General features: G+C 36.8%; 1 protein-coding gene across 5 annotated transcripts in view; it reads left to right on the top strand.

Moving 5' to 3' along the window:
• SETD2 (SET domain containing 2, histone lysine methyltransferase) overlaps positions 1-15,983 on the top strand; it is a 134,823-nt gene that overhangs the window by 49,235 nt on the left and 69,605 nt on the right. For all 5 annotated transcript variants that reach the window (XR_007514518.1, XM_049863566.1, XM_049863565.1 and 2 more), the window contains 4 exons: positions 1,483-1,580; positions 4,603-4,729; positions 13,743-13,877; positions 14,693-14,812. Coding sequence is in view for 4 of the 5 variants with exons in the window: in XM_049863566.1 (XP_049719523.1) it covers positions 1,483-1,580; positions 4,603-4,729; positions 13,743-13,877; positions 14,693-14,812 (480 nt within the window). In the remaining variant the exon portion in view is untranslated. The remainder of the gene's footprint in view (positions 1-1,482; positions 1,581-4,602; positions 4,730-13,742; positions 13,878-14,692; positions 14,813-15,983) is intronic.

The following is a 15,983-nucleotide window of genomic DNA, read 5'->3' as shown; positions in this document are numbered from 1 at the left end:
CCCGAGATTCTGCTTATCTTGATTCAGAGAATTTGAAGACTTGGACGGGTCGCCAACCTCTCTCTCTGTTTTTCTCTTTCTGTTTTTCACACACACAAGCCACACGTGCACACTATAATACTGTAGTGCCATGGGCTCTATGATCTGAGCAAGTTTTTGTGGTGTCTGAACATGTTAGCTGCCGTCCAGTCGGCCTTGACTCATGGTGACCCCTTGTACAACAGAACAAATGCTGCCGGGTCCTGCACCATATTCGTGATTGGCTGGGGATTAGACTATTGTGATCCATAAGGTTTTTGTTGGCCAGTTTATCAGTAGAAGATTGCGAGGCTTTTCTTCCTGGTTGGTCTTAGAAGCTCTGCTGAAAGCTGTTGAACATTATGGCAACGTACAAACCTCCACTGGAGGAGAGGTGGTGGCTGTGCATTCATTTATTGAATTTGATATAACATTTTGAGATGATAATTTTATTACTCCCGAATTTGTGTTTTGAGTTTGATTTTTTAAAATATGTATATATTAGAACAATGGTTCTTACTTTTTTTTAAGTTAAGAAAGTTGTAGACCTACTCTCCAGAAAATATACTTTACTGATTCCTTCTCATGTTGAAATAGTGTTTTGGGCTTTGTATATTTTTTGCCCTTTGATCTGTATACTAGTAAATTTTATGTGTGGTTCTACATCCTTTTCTTCTAAGAGCCAAGCAGTATAATGAATAGGAGAACCCAGTCTGAGAATCATTTAAACTACCTTCTGGTTCTAGTTCTCTTGGCAACTGGTCGCCAGGTCTAGCTTTGAGACTTCAGCTGTACCGTGTCCCTTCATCTCTCATAAGTCTGGAGTTTTTTGTCAGCAACAGGTGCAAGTGGCTTGAACTGGTGCTCTCCAGTCTTTGACTTGCTTACATGTTCTGTAACTACAGGGCATAACCTGTAGTGTATCTGCCCCCCATTTAATTCTGGAGTTTTATGACTCTCTCTGATGTTGCCCCTTCTTTTACAGCACTCAACCATATGACTGTTGCTTCATGAATTTAAACTTTTAACATCAGTCTTTCCCTGGTTCCATGCCCCATTTTTTCTTTGCTCTGTAATGGAATGGGTGACTAGAACATGATTAAATACCTGAGTTAGCATAATATAAGTTAGTATAAATTTGCCTGTGATATACCCAGTGACACCAAGCATTTGCCAGTTGCCTAGTGAATCTTCACTGTATGGAAATGTGTACTAAGAGAAAATAGCAGTAACTTTTGTTACAGACACATTACTTTATAGATATATTCAGTCTGGTAGTCCATTAAGTAAGAGTAACACCTGAATATGTTACTTTACTTAAATAAAACATTTCCCATTTGCTATTTGAAAACCTTCTACTGCCTAAAGAGACATGCGTAATTAAGGCAGATGATGATGATCTTTAAAAAAAAAAAAAGGGTTCATCACTTACTGATTTCTTTTCTTTTAAAAACAATATCTCAGTGGACTGTGAATGGACAACTGAGAGTTGGGTTTTTTACCACCAAACTGGTTCCTTCAGGATCAGAGTTAACATTTGACTATCAGTTCCAAAGATACGGGTAAGTGCTGTTTCCGCTTGTTTTACTGCTTCTGATGGGGAAATAAGCTGGGCTCAGATCTAAAGATAAAAAACTTTGTTGTAAATTACTTAGAAGTTATATTTATTATCAACTCTTACCTATAGTGTACTGTTGTGCCTTTGTGTGTTTTTCCTACTGAATGACACTCCTGGCCACTAAGGGATATTGTACAAGAACTACCTAATCTCCCTCTCAATTTATGCTTTCTTATTTATATAATTAATGTTACTAATTAATTTTCAAAAACTTTTATTATAGATATGTCAAGTATATGTATGTATATAAATAGTATGATAAATCCCTCGGTATCCATCAAACTGTATTCATAGCAACCCTATAAGACAGAGTAGAACTGCCCCATAGGGTTTCCAAGGCTATAATCTTTACAGAAGCAGATTGCCACACCTTTCTTCTGTGGAGCAGCCAGTGGGTTCAAATTGCCAACCTTTTGGTTAGCAGCTGAGCACTTAACCACTGTGCCACCAGGACTCCTTCTATTAGTTATAATTGGAGGAAACCAATTTATGATTTAAAAAACTATTTAAAAATAAAAAAGGAAGGAACCATGTCTTTCCCATGTGAATGCTACTTCAGGGTAACCAAATAATTGATGAGAGGAAATTCTTTATAAAGGTAATCCAGCTGTAAATGAAGTAGTAACGTTATCATTATTTTGCAACCTCTGATGAACTAATAGATCTAGCAATGATCATCAGTGGCTGCTTGACGGAAGAACACATCACTACCTGTGAAATAGTCTTGCCAAGAGAAATTGAATTAGATCAATTCTCTAGATCTACCTACTAATTTTTGGGACATATAACAAACAAACAAACAAAAAAACCCAAACCTGTTGCCATTGAGTTGATTCTGACTCATAGTGACCCTATAGGACAGAGTAGAACTGCCCCATAAGGTTTCCAAGGAGTGGCTGGTAGATTTGAACTGCTGACCATTTGGTTAGCAGCCCAGCTCTTAAACCACTGCACCACCGGGGCTAGGAAATGGAAACAAATTAAATGACACTAAAAGGATGCAATCAACAAAATACAAACTTTGGGAAACTCAATAAGACAAATGAATTGGCTTTTTAAATAAATTGTGAAAAAAGCAGAGACGGGGAGGTGAACTAAAGATCATTAAGAGATATATTGTGATGTTTGAGACTTGTTCAGAATAAATTAATTGGTTAATTTACTGGCTAAGTATTTGATATAATTGTGAAAATTTTAATATTTAGTGGATTATTATTTAGGAATTATTAATTTCTTAACATGATAATGGTATTATAGTTATGTTTAAAAATTGAGTCCTAGAGATACATCTTGAAATATTTATAGGTGAAATGATATATCTGGGATTTGCTTTAAAATATTCTGGGCTGGAGGTAGGCAGTAGACAGTGTACAAGATGAAAAAAAGATTGATCATGAATTGATAGTTATCAAAACTGAATGATGGATTCATTATGCTCTTCTTCCTACTCTTGAATGTTTGAAATTTTCCATATTAAAGCATTTGAAAAAAGTGAAATAAAAATATTATGAATTCATAGGCAAATGCTAGTTCTATTTCTGTGTCTTCCTTCTTAGCATAGGTAGCCAGTCAGGTCTGTAGTGAGCGAGTTCTGCCCCCATCTCTTACAACACAGCATAGTGTCACTTCTACCCTTTCTCTACCCCGTTTAATTAACATTGATAATGGTGTTTTATGTAGTTTTTTTTCTGCCAGGTAGTTTTTTATCGTCTCCGGGTCCCAAGGGCCAGTGCCTTGCACAAGATAATTTCTAATTGAGAAACTAATGTAAAAGGGTGAAAATTCAAAATAAGATACAAAACTCTGAAGTTTTATTATTATATATACATGCATTGGTAGCTTCTGGTGTTCATACTAAAATGCATCACAGATGCAGAGTTTCCTGGATATTCTAATCCTCTTAGTGCTACCATATAACAAGGATTTAATTATTCTCCTTTATACAAAGTCTGTTATCAGTCACTGATACCCTGGCAATGAAGCTGTTTCAGATACCCCTGCATATGTTTCTTGCTTCGTACCTGAGAACTTAGTGAGCTCTGAGATTCTTCCAACTCTGAATATGATTATCTGATTATGATCTAGTACAGACGCCAAATGATTAACTCCCATTCTATCTGTTTCTCTTGGCATGTATTCAGGGGGTGAGTGCTGACCAGATTCTGTGTTGAGTGTATAGGACTCTCTTGTGTCTGTACTGATGTCTTTGAAGGGAGGGAAGCTGGAAATCAAGTGGTTTGTGATTCCCTGCTTTATTTATTGAACAATTTATTTTTGTGCCTCTGATTACTGCTATAATATACTGAATCTGTCAGTTTACTTTTAGAATAGTCCTTCATGTTTTCCTCAGGTAGCTCTGATCACAGAGTTAATAAATGGCAGAGGTGACTTCTCTCCAGGCCTGTAGTCTTAGGCCTGTATTCCTTCTACCACACTCCATTGCCTTCATGGTTACATTTATTTATTGTAGTAGTTATTATTACAGTATCTCATCCTTATGTGATGAGAGGCTTTAATAATCAGATGTTTCCTTCTAAGCATCCTGGACTAATAATACTTTTTATATCTGTTTGTAATAATGTGTTTTATCTGTTCTATGTGCCGGTTGAACATTCACATACTAGTAATAGATGTCTGAGTATTTAAGCAAGTTTGTTCTTAGACCAAGTGTATATGTGAATCTTATTTTTATATATTAGTGGGTACTTTCATAAAATGGTGAAATTATTCATTAAGGTCTTGGGTAGTTTTACCCAGCCAATAAAGGAAAATTGGAAAAAACAAATACGTTTTAACAGTGGTTTTTAGACACTTCCCTTAGATGGTATCAGATTTGTTGGAGTTTCTTAAAAATTTTTTTTCTTTAGCTAGGAATGACATACTGTTTAATGTAATTTTTAGATTGTTGACCTTTTTTTGTGGCTCACTCCCACATAACTGACTTCCTTCTTATGCTCCCTGAACAGAAAAGAGGCTCAGAAATGTTTCTGCGGGTCAGCTAATTGCCGGGGTTACCTGGGAGGAGAGAACAGAGTCAGCATTCGAGCAGCAGGAGGGAAAATGAAGAAGGAGCGATCCCGTAAGAAGGATTCAGTAAGTGTTCCTTCAACTTTTACAATATGTATTTTAAGAAGGAAGGTAGCTTTTCCGATGGAAGTTTTAAAAAATCAAACTATTACCAAAGAAACTCAGGATCAGATGAGATATTACTGGAAAAGAAGTATGGTTGCAATTTTATTTCAGGTTCATAGAAATTAGAATTAGGTTTTGAGAACTATTGAAGTCATCTTGAAAATACCTGGGTAAATAGTTTCTCAGAGCTTGAAAAACTCCTGAGTACAAACAGGGTATCCACTCTGTCTTTCTTTTAGCTCAATTAAGTTTGATCTGTATTCCTAATCGTTCAATATTGGTTTGGCTTTTGTTTGGAACTTTAAACTTGGAATATGTTCTTAAAAATCCCTGAAAACTCTCTTTGAAGTATAAGGTGAGTCTTGAGAGGCAACAGGCAACCTAAGAGTGAGAAAGGAATAGTCTCAGATGTTTTTTTTTGATTAATACATTAGAATAGTAATTGATAGCCTTTTTTCTACTCTAGCTCATCTGAGTTACTATGGAGTGGGTTAAGGGGGGAACCTGTTACTAAAGGGAATCTCAACTAGGACATATATTTTCTGTAGTTTAAAAGAATTCGGCCTCCCTTTTCTGAGGATCACTTCACCAGAACAGTGTTTTTCAAAGTGTGATCCTTGGATCACCTGCCTCAGAGCCACCTGACAGGGTGTGTAGTAAAAATGCGTATTTCTGGGCCCTTCTCCAGACCTATGCATCTTAGTGGAAGTGTTAGGGGAGGGGCTAGGGGTGTTAGCAACTCCCCTTATGATTCTTTTGCAGTTAGCTCATTCCTAGACTTTTCAGGAACCAGTACTGTTAAGAATTACAAATGATAACAATCTTACCGTTTAGTTGGGGAGGTTGAAGACATAATTGGGGGAAAGGGTAAAAGTATAATGCTTACAAGTAATCCTGAATTAATTTGAGGTTATTTATGGCGAATCTGAATTCTCTAAGAAGGCACAGACAGCAAAAAATATTGGAAAGGGCCATTAAAAAAATGCAAAAACAAAGGACAGTTTATAGCAAATACCCATGTTCCCACTACCCAAGATGAACAGATGTTACTTGCCATTGAGTTGGTTTCAACTCAGGGCGACCCCACCTGTGTCAGAGAAGAGTTATGCTCCATGGGGTTTTCAAGGCTGTGACCTTTCAGAAGCAGATTGCCAGGCCTATCTTCCTGGGGTGCGTGGGTTCATAATGCCTCTGGGTGGGTTCAAATCGCCAATCTTTCAGGTAGTAGTTGAGCACTTAAGCATTTGCGCCACAAAATGGTCTTCAGATATCTAGAGATTACTTCAGCTCTCTTTTTAGATGATGCTAATAATAATGCTAGCAGGCAACACATATAGTGTAACTGTGTGCCAAGCACTGTTCTAAGCACTTGACACTTTAACTCATTTAATTTTCACAATAATCTTATTCCCCCCGCCTTTACAGATGAGAACACTAAGGTACAGATGGAAATAAACTTGAGTCTGGCTCTTACTTCGTGTAATTGATAGTTTGCCAAAACAGCCACAAAATAGTCATTAAACACATGGACCTAAGCTAAAATCGCATAAAAGCTTCCCAATGACTATTTCCTGTTCCGAAACTTACAGAGTAATCCCATTTTTAAAACTACTTTATTGATGGGGAGTGTCCTGATCATATGATGGATTATTGGACAGTATTATACCTACAGTATACTTGTATCAGGTGGCTTCCTGCCTTCCTGACAAGAATGTTGATTGATTTAAGGACAGCCCTAGTAGACCAAGGCCCAGGCTTTCCCATTTTTGTTTGTTTGCTTGATCTTTATTCTGGTAATAGTGTGCATTTCAGGATAGGCCTTTGTAATTGGGACTGAATTAGATGTATGACATGTATCCAGTCACTTGGTGGACTGAAGTTATAGGTTGTTCCAGGTATGAACTTTAAGTTATTCTGGAACAAGAATGTTTTGGATAAAACTTTGCCCAGATGAAGGAATGACCCAGAATGAATTTGTGCCCCTAGAAAAATGTGAGGAGTCATTGCTTTTGACTCTAATGAAGAGGGTCTAACTCAGTTATATTTACTTGGGATTATCTCCTGCCAAAATGCCCTCTGCATGCCTAGATTCTGAGTTCTGGTCAGTTACAAATGAGCACAATTTTAGAAGTAGCACCTCTTACTGAATTCTCAAGAGTGAGCCTTGGGAATCCTTTTGCCACATAAAGGACAAGACAGAAGCTTAGACTATAATTTTAAAATATAGTTTTGTATGTTTTAACTAGCAACAAGAATATGGTAATGAGTATGCTGTAGTCTGCATCCCCCCCGTATTAGTCCTTGACTGATAAACATTTCTAATAGCTTGTTGTTATAATTATATCTATGTATAGCTTACTCCTTAAAAAACTAAAAGCTCTTTCAGGACAGATGATTGTCTCGTTTGGATATGTCACACATGAGGTGTTTTGAGATATTTAAAGACTTGTTTGATGAAAGTATAATAAATTCCTGCCATGATTAGATGTTATTTATAATTAGTGACACTACAAACAGAAAATAGTCTGAAACTTTCCCTAGTCCCTGTTGTTTTGAGTTTGTGAAAACTCAGTAAATAATAACTAATTTACACAATACAAAGCACGAAAGGCCTCATAAGTGAGAGGAAGTGTTACCTGCTTTCAACATGTAACAAAGAAGTATTAGTATCCAGAATATATTGAGATCTTCTGTTAATCAATAAGGAAAAAATAGCCAGCACAAAAGAAAAATAGACAACTTCCAAAGACACTTCACTAATCCAATAAGCCAATAAATATATGGAAAGCCGTTCAACCTCATTGGTAATGGGGAGTGCAAATTTAAACTATAGTGAGATCTGTGAGAGCTGGAACTTGACAAGACTGCCTTATTTCTCCGGGTCTCGTAGGGTTTCTACCTTTCACAGGGTGCAGCCATACCACTTTTCTGTTACTCGTTTTAGGGAAAATACTTGAGTTTTCCTTCTCTGACAGGTTTCTGCCTTATGCAGGTTCCGGCTTTTGCAGGTTTTACTCTTCTATCAGATGCCATTTACACACTCATGAGATTAATTAAAATTAAGTTCGATGATGCGTAAGAACAATGACATCCCATAGAGTGTGAATTAATACAACTGCTTTTGAAAACAGTTTGGCATTATTTATTAAAGTTGGATGTACATAAACCATATAAGCCAGCAGTTGCACTCCTGGGTGTATAAGGAGAGAGAAACTGGTTACAGTGTGCATCAAAAATGGCTCAGCATTCCTTAAAGTTTCAGAAAAAGCAAAAACAACTCAATATCCATTGGCATTAGAATGGATAAGTTATAATGTAATCATATAATGAAGGAATTGCAGCTGCGTACAAGAACATGGATGATGCATGAAAGGTTGAGTAAAAGAAGCATTATGCAAAAGATTTTGTCCAGTATGATTTCATTTCCATAAAAATTAGACAGACTTACACTATATTATTTAAGGATTTACATATGGTGGTAAGCTTAGAAACAAAAACAAGTACTTCCTAAAAAGTTACACTAGGTTATCGCTAAAGCAGAGGAAGAGAAGGAGTACGTGGGTCACTTCAGGAATACTATCGTGTCCTTTTTTTTTTTTAACCTGAGTGGTGGTTCCATGGGTGTTGCACACTTGTTTATTAAATGTATTTATTTACTGAATTTTTTTTTATTGTGGTTTAAGTGGAAGTTTCCAAACCAAGTCAGTCTCTCATACAAAAATTTATATACACCTTGCTATGTACTCCTAGTTGCTCTCTTCCCAATGAGACGGCATACTCCTTCTCTCTACCCTGTATTCCCCATGTCCATTCACCCAGCCTCTGTCCCCCTCTGTGTTCTCATCTCCGTTGCAGACTGGAGCTGCCCACATAGTCTCATGTCTCTACTTGATCCAAGAAGCTCACTCCTCATCGGTATCATTTTCTATCCTATAGTCCAGTCCACTGCATGTCTGAAGAGTTGGCTTTGGGAATGGTTCCAGTCATGGGCTAACAGAATGTCTGGGAACTATGACCACCAGCGTCCTTCTAGCCTCAGTCAGACCATTAAGTCTGGTCTTTTTACAAGAATTTGAGGTCTGCATCCCACTGCTCCCCTGCTCCATCACGGATTCTCTGTTGTATTCCCTGTCATGGCAGTCATTGGTTGTAGCTGGGCACCATCTAGTTCTTCTGGTCTCAGGCTGATGTAGTCTCTGGTTTATGTGGCCCTTCCTGTCTCTTGGGCTCATAATTACCTTGTGTCTTTGGTGTTCTTCATTCTTCCTTGCCCCAGGTGGGCTGAGACCGATTGATGCGTCTTAGATGGCCACTTGATAGCATTTAAGACCCCAGACGCCACTCTCCAAAGTGGGATGTAGAATGTTTTCTTAATAGATTTTATTATGCCAGTTGACCTAGATGTCCCCTGAAACCATGGTCCCCAGACCTGCGCCCCCTGCTCCTCTGTCCTTGAAGTGTTTGGTTTATTCAGGAAACTGCGTTTGGTTTAGTCCAATTGTGCTGACCTCTCCTGTATTGTGTGTTGTCTTTCCCTTCACCTAAAGTACTTCTTGTCTACTATCTAATTAGTGAATACCCCTCTCCTTCCCTCCCCCCTCTTGTAACCATCAAAGAATATTTTCTTCTCTGTTTAAACTATTTCTTGAGTTCTTATAATAGTGGTCTCATACAATATTTGTCCTTTTGCAACTGACTGATTTCACTCAGCATAATACCTTCCAGATTCCTCCATGTTATGAAATGTTTCACAGATTCATCACTGTTCTTTATTGATGCATAGTATTCCATTGTGTGAATATACCATAATTTATTTATCCATTCGTCTGTCGATGGGCACTTTGCTTGCTTCCATCTTTTTGCTATTGTAAACAGTGCTGCAACGAACATCGGTGTGCACATATCTGTTTATGTAAAGGCTCTTACTTCTCTAGGATGTATTCCAGGGAGAGGGATTGCTGGATCGCATGGTAGTTTTATTTCTAGCTTTTTAAGGAAGCACCAAATAGATTTCCAAAGTGGTTGTACCATTTTACATTCCCACCAGCAGTGTATAAGTGTTCCAGTCTCTCCAAAACCTCTCCAAAATTTAATATTTCGTGTTTTTTGGACTAATGCTAGCCTTGTCGGAGTGAGATGATATCTCATTGCAGTTTTGATTTGTATTTCTCTAATGGCTAATGATTGTGAGCATTTTCTCATGTATCTGTTAGCCGCTTGAATGTCTTCTTTGGTGAAGTGCCTGTTTATATCCTTTGCCCATTTTTTAATTGGGTTATTTGTATTTTTGTAGTTGAGTTTTTGCAGTATCATGTAGATTTTAGAGATCAGACGCTGATCGGAAATGTCATAGCTAAAAACTTTTTCCTAGTCTGGAGGTAATCTTTTTACTCTTCTGGTGAAGTCTTTGGATGAGAATAGGTCTTTGATTTTTAGGAGTTTCCAGTTTTCTAGTTTCTTTTCTGGTGTTTGTATTGTTAGTAATGTTTTGTATACTGTTTATGCCATGTATTAGGGCTCCTGGTGTTGTCCCCATTTTTTCTTCTATGATCTTTATCATTTTAGATTTGATATTTAGGTCTTTGATCCATTTTGAGTTCGTTTTTTGCATGGTGTGAGGTATGGGTCTTGTTTCATTTTTTTTTTGCAGATCGATATGGAGTTATGCCAGCACTATTTGTTAAAGAGACTGTCTTTTCCCCATTTAACTGACTTTAGGCATTTGTCAAATATCACCTGCTTATATGTGGATGGATTTATGTCTGGATTCTCAATTCTGTTCCATTGGTCTATGTATCTGTTGTACCAGTACCAGGCTATTTTGACTACTGTGGCTGTATAATAGTTTCTAAAATCAGGCAGTGAGAGGCCTCCCACTTTGTTTTTCTTTTTCAGTAATGCTTTACTTATCGACGGCACTGGTTTTTCTTTTTTTTACTTATCCGGATCCTCTTTCCCTTCCATATGAAGTTGGTGATTTGTTTCTCCATCTCATTAAAAAATGTCGTTGGAATTTAGATCAGAATTGCATTGTTGCTATAGATCGTTTTTGGTCGAAATAGACATTTTTACAGTGTTGAGTCTTCCTATCCATGAGCAAGGTATATTTTTCCACATATGTAGGTCTCTTGATTTTTTGCAGTAGTGTCTTGTAGTTTTCTTTGTATAGGTCTTTTACATCTCTGGCCAGATTTACTCCTAAGCATGTTATCTTCTTGGGGGCTACTGTAAATGGTATTGATTTGGTGATTTCCTCTTTCACGTTCTGTTTGTTGGTATAGAGGAATCCAACTGATTTTTGCATGTTTATCTAGTATCCTGATACTCTGCTGAACTCTTTTGTTAGTTTCAGTAGTTCTCTTGAGGATTCTTTAGGGTTTTTTGGGTATGAGATCATGTCATCTGCAAATAGAGATACTTTCACTTCTCCCTTACCAATCTGGATGCCCTTTATTTCTTGATCTAGCCTAATTGCTCTGGCTAAGACCTCCAGCGCAATGATGAATAAGAGTGGTGATAAGAGGCATCCTTGTCTGGTTCCCAGTCTCAAGGGGAATGCTTTCAGACTCTCTCCACTTAGAATGATGTTGGCTGTTGGCTTTGTGTAAATGCCCTTTATTATGTTGAGGAATTTTCCTTCTATTCCTATTTTGCTGAGAGTTTTTATCATGAATGGGTGTTGGACTTTTTCAAATGCCTTTTCTGCATCAATTGATAAGATCACGTGGTTCTTGTCTTTTGTTTTATTTATATGATGGATTACATTGATTGTTTTTCTGATGTTGAACCATCCCTGCATCCCACTTGGTCATGGTGAATAATTTTTTTGATATGTTGTTGAATTCTATTGGCTAGAATTTTGTTGAGGATTTTCGCATCTAAGTCCATGAGGGATACGGTCTGTAATTTCCTTTTTTGTGGTGTCTTTACCTGGTTTTGGTATCAGGGATATGCTGGCTTCATAGAATGAGTTGGGGAGTATTCCATCCTTTTCTGTGCTCTGAAACACCTTTAGTAGTAGTGGTGTTAACTCTTCTCTGAACTCTCCAATGAAGCCATCAGAGCCAGGGCTTTTTGGGGGGGGAGGGGGAGGAGCTTTTTGATTACCTTTTCAATCTCTTCTTTCGATAATGGGTCTATTTAGTTGTTCTACCTCTGTTTTTGTTAGTTTAGGTAGATAGTGTATTTCTAGAAGTTCATGCGTTTTTTTTTCTAGGTTTTCAAATTTGTTAGAGTACAATTTTTCATAGTAATCTGATATGATTGTTTGAATTTCAGTTAGGTCTGTTATGATACCGCCCATCTCATTTCTTATTCGGTTATTTATTTCTTCTGTTGTTGTTTTTGTCAGTTTGGCCAATGGTTTATCAATTTTGTTAATTTTTTCAAAGAGCCCAGTTCTGGTCTTATTAATTGCTTCTGTTTAGCAGCCGAGCTCTTAACCACTGCACCACCGGCGTTCCAGTATCATTATAGTAAGGATGTTCCAAGGTTGTTCATCTGTCTTTTGTTTGTAAAATTTTGTTATTTATGCTCATTAATGTGTTTTTACTGTTCATTTCTTTAAGGTAGGAATGCTGTTTGTATCCCAGTAGTGTGTTGTATGCAGTAATATGCATTTAATACATGTTCATTGAATGAATGAAAGTAACATAATAACTGAGTTTTATCTGTCTCTGAGTTTTTAGAGTTACAGAATCATCATTTGCCTAATTGTAAATAGAAAATACTCCCGTCTCCTATCCCAATGAGTATTGCCATCTCAAAACTCTGCCAAAAGGAAGACTCTAACTGCTATACTTGGGGCGGCAAGGGGAGGAGGGGAGGAAATTTTAAAATTGTTGATCTTTCCTGTTCTGAACTCCTGTTTCACGTGAATTAATTTAATGTGCCCAGTAGTAAGGTTTGTGAGGGCATCTTTTATCTATTAGAGCTGCTACAGAGAGTTGGAAACAGTTCCCAGACCTTTGATAGGTGGATTTTCTCCCCTATTATATAAGTGTAATATTTGAAACATCCAAAGAGTATATATATATGTTATAAAGCATAATTATAAAATAAACCCTTATAAATACCCTCAGCTTAAGAGCTAGTACATTGTCAATACCTGTGAACTCTTGTCTGCTTCCCTTTCCCTGCCTAGCCCGTGGAGGTTATCAGTGTTTTGAATTTTGTATCTTACTCTCTTGCCTCTTAAAAAATTTGAGAGACACAGGTATGTGTCTCTCAAATTTGTTTTTTTGGTGCATAAAAATGGATTCATACACCATGTAATCTCCTGGAATTTGCTTTTTTCACACTTTACATTTGTAAGGTTGATGAATGGTATCGCACTTGACTACACTTGATTCTGTTTGGTGCGGCATAATAGTCCATTGTGTGCATGTGCCATTTTACCCAACCTGTCCACAGACATTTGAGGTATTGGTAGTTTTTTAGCTATTAGGAATGGTGCTACAATGTTGTATTCTTAGGAATCTCCGGTACTCAAGTACAGGAGTTTCTCTAGGGTTTGTTCTTAGGATTGGACTTGTTGGGCACAGAGGATACAAATATTTGATTTTTCAAGATACTGCTTTATTTTCTTTTTTACCTAATTGTTTTTTGTCTTTCACAAGGGCAGATTTTTCTGTTTTGGTTCATTGCAGTGTCTCTAGAACCTAAAATTGTACTTGATGTATAATAAGTGCTTGATCAATAGTTGATGAGTGAATAAAATGCTTTTCATATTGATTATACCAATTTATACTTTCATCAACCGTAAATAACACTTCCTTTTGAGCCACATATTTGCCTTGACTTGATATTTTCAGACCTCTTAATTGTTTCCCCAATCTACTGAGTATAACATGGTTTTTTACTGTGGTCTTAATTTGTGTTTTCCTGTTTACTGGTGAGATTGAACATCTTTTCAGAGTGTTTGATTCTTAAATTAGTATTATTTATAACCAGATGATTTTCTTTGCTATGGTAGGTGGATGGAGAACTGGAAGCTCTGATGGAAAATGGTGAAGGTCTCTCGGATAAAAACCAGGTGCTCAGCTTATCCCGCCTGATGGTTAGAATTGAAACTTTGGAGCAGAAACTTACCTGTCTTAAGCTCATACAGGTGAACATTTTAATATTAGTTTATTTTTTTATTTCTTAGTTTGGAGTGGGACACTTAAACTAGAGCCAGAATGATTAATGGAGAATTAATTCTGATGAAAAGAGTTAATCTCATTTTAAAAATGAGTGTGTGAGTTCTGTATGACTTTGAAAGCTGTATACTTAAAAATGACTGAAGAATTTGATATCATTTAATGTATTTGTAGACCTGGTTTGTTCTTTCTGTCTCATGAAAAAACGTGGGGTTTTTTTTGGCACAGTTCATGGCACTTGGTGTAGTATTTTTCATCCTTTGGATTATTAGCATGCTATCTTACCACATGATCTCAAAGCAAGGAATTTTAACAGTAATCTCATTTACTTCAGCTTATTAAGTATGCCACAAGAAGTTGGATAATTAAAATAGATGATTTAAAAAAAAAAATCTAAGAAAAAAAATCCTTTTGAATAAGCTTCTGAAAGTGAGAGAGGGAAAAAAATGATTTAAAGACAAATATCTATGACTTTAGCTTTTTCAGCAAAAATGATAGATGTAGTTTGTTTCTTAGTCCCTCAGAATTGAATTTCAGTGTAAATGATTTATTAGTATTTACATGATTTTCTGCTTTAGCAATGTCGAGGTCGTCTGCATACGTTTTGGTTATCAACAGAGATCTATTATTTTGTATAGTTGAGTTAATCAAAACAGAATTTCTAGGTTTTTTTTTTGTGAGTATAAATGAACTCTTTAGTGCTATCTGCAAGCCGTATGTAACAATCTCTCTGGTACTGCCCCTTCCCAACACCTTACATCTTGCCTCCCTTCCCTCACGGAAGAACACACACTCACAGTCCTGCCTGAAATCCTTTCTGGAACGTCATGGACTGTCTTTGCTGTGGATCTGGATGGCAGAGCTAGGTGATGGCCGGGAAAGTAACCAGAAGCTTCAGGAAGAGGTTAGTCCACATTCAGCTTGCTTGTTTCTTAAAATCCTAAGACCTCTATATTGATTGCTTAGGTTGAGGGTATATGATAATATCAGTGATTATGGATTTAACAGTACATTTTCCACTGGTATTAAATAATTTTATCATTCCTATAACTGTAGCACCTTGCTACTTAGGAGTTTGCCTCATGGTTTTTCCTAAAGTATTTTTTAAAGGTTGATACTACAAAGCTGGGAACTGCAAGATTGAGATATAATAATATAGTTAGGTAAAGTGTTCAGTTTGTTGCTAAAATTACAGTTTAAAAAAAGATGGGAAATGATGTAAAACTTCAATTCTGGGATTCTAAAAAATTGATTAAGAAATGAATTCTGGATGACAAGAGTAAGAACATTTTGCTGATGAAATAAGTGTTTCAAAAGGTCTAAGTAAAGGTTCTTTGGCAGTATTGTTAGTGGAGTTGGGATATTTATGCCTTCCCCTGAAATTAACAATCTTTTCTAACTTGGTTTATATGTAGCTCTTCATCATATTTTCTAATATAATCCCTAAGTCATTTAATAAAGCACTTTTGACAATAAAAACTTGAGAGTGAACCAGTAAGTAGTTGTGAATGAACCAAAAAGTAATCTCCCAGGAGATTTCACAGTAAGAAGTTGAGGATGTCTTGGGGTTCCTGTAGGACTACATGGAGAAGTACTTTGGAAGAAATTCTTGGATTTTTTTTGGGGGGGTGGGGGTGTCTGAGTGAAGAGAGAGTCTTATCTTTGCTAGACAGCTGTTTATCAAAGACTAAAGAAGTAATACCTGCATTTTTTTATGCGTGTTAGAGACATCATTTAAATATATGATGTTGCATAGTACCCAAGCCTGTATCACAGTCAGTTGGGAAACTTTTTAGAAAAAGATACCCAAAGTGAGGTCCATAGTTGTGTGTGCGTGTGTGTGTGTGTGTGTGTGTGTGTGTGTTTTAAAACCTCTCCAGATTTGGGAACTATTGGTATGGAATTTTTATAAAGTCCTGCTTAACTTTATCCAAGTTGTAAGTAGACACCTCGTCCACATTCTGCTCTTGCTGGTCAGTCTTATTAAAACAATTTTCTTTCCTTCCTAGAGGAAAATAGTTATATTTAAATCCTTCTGTTCACAGAGACTAAGGTCTTAATTTCATAAGATAGGA

Source organism: Elephas maximus, chromosome 20 (assembly GCF_024166365.1).
Source record: "Elephas maximus indicus isolate mEleMax1 chromosome 20, mEleMax1 primary haplotype, whole genome shotgun sequence".
In the NCBI taxonomy this organism is placed as follows: domain Eukaryota; kingdom Metazoa; phylum Chordata; class Mammalia; order Proboscidea; family Elephantidae; genus Elephas; species Elephas maximus.
The sequence above is the reverse complement of the archived record's forward strand: the minus strand, read 5'-3'. Positions and strand labels throughout refer to the sequence as shown.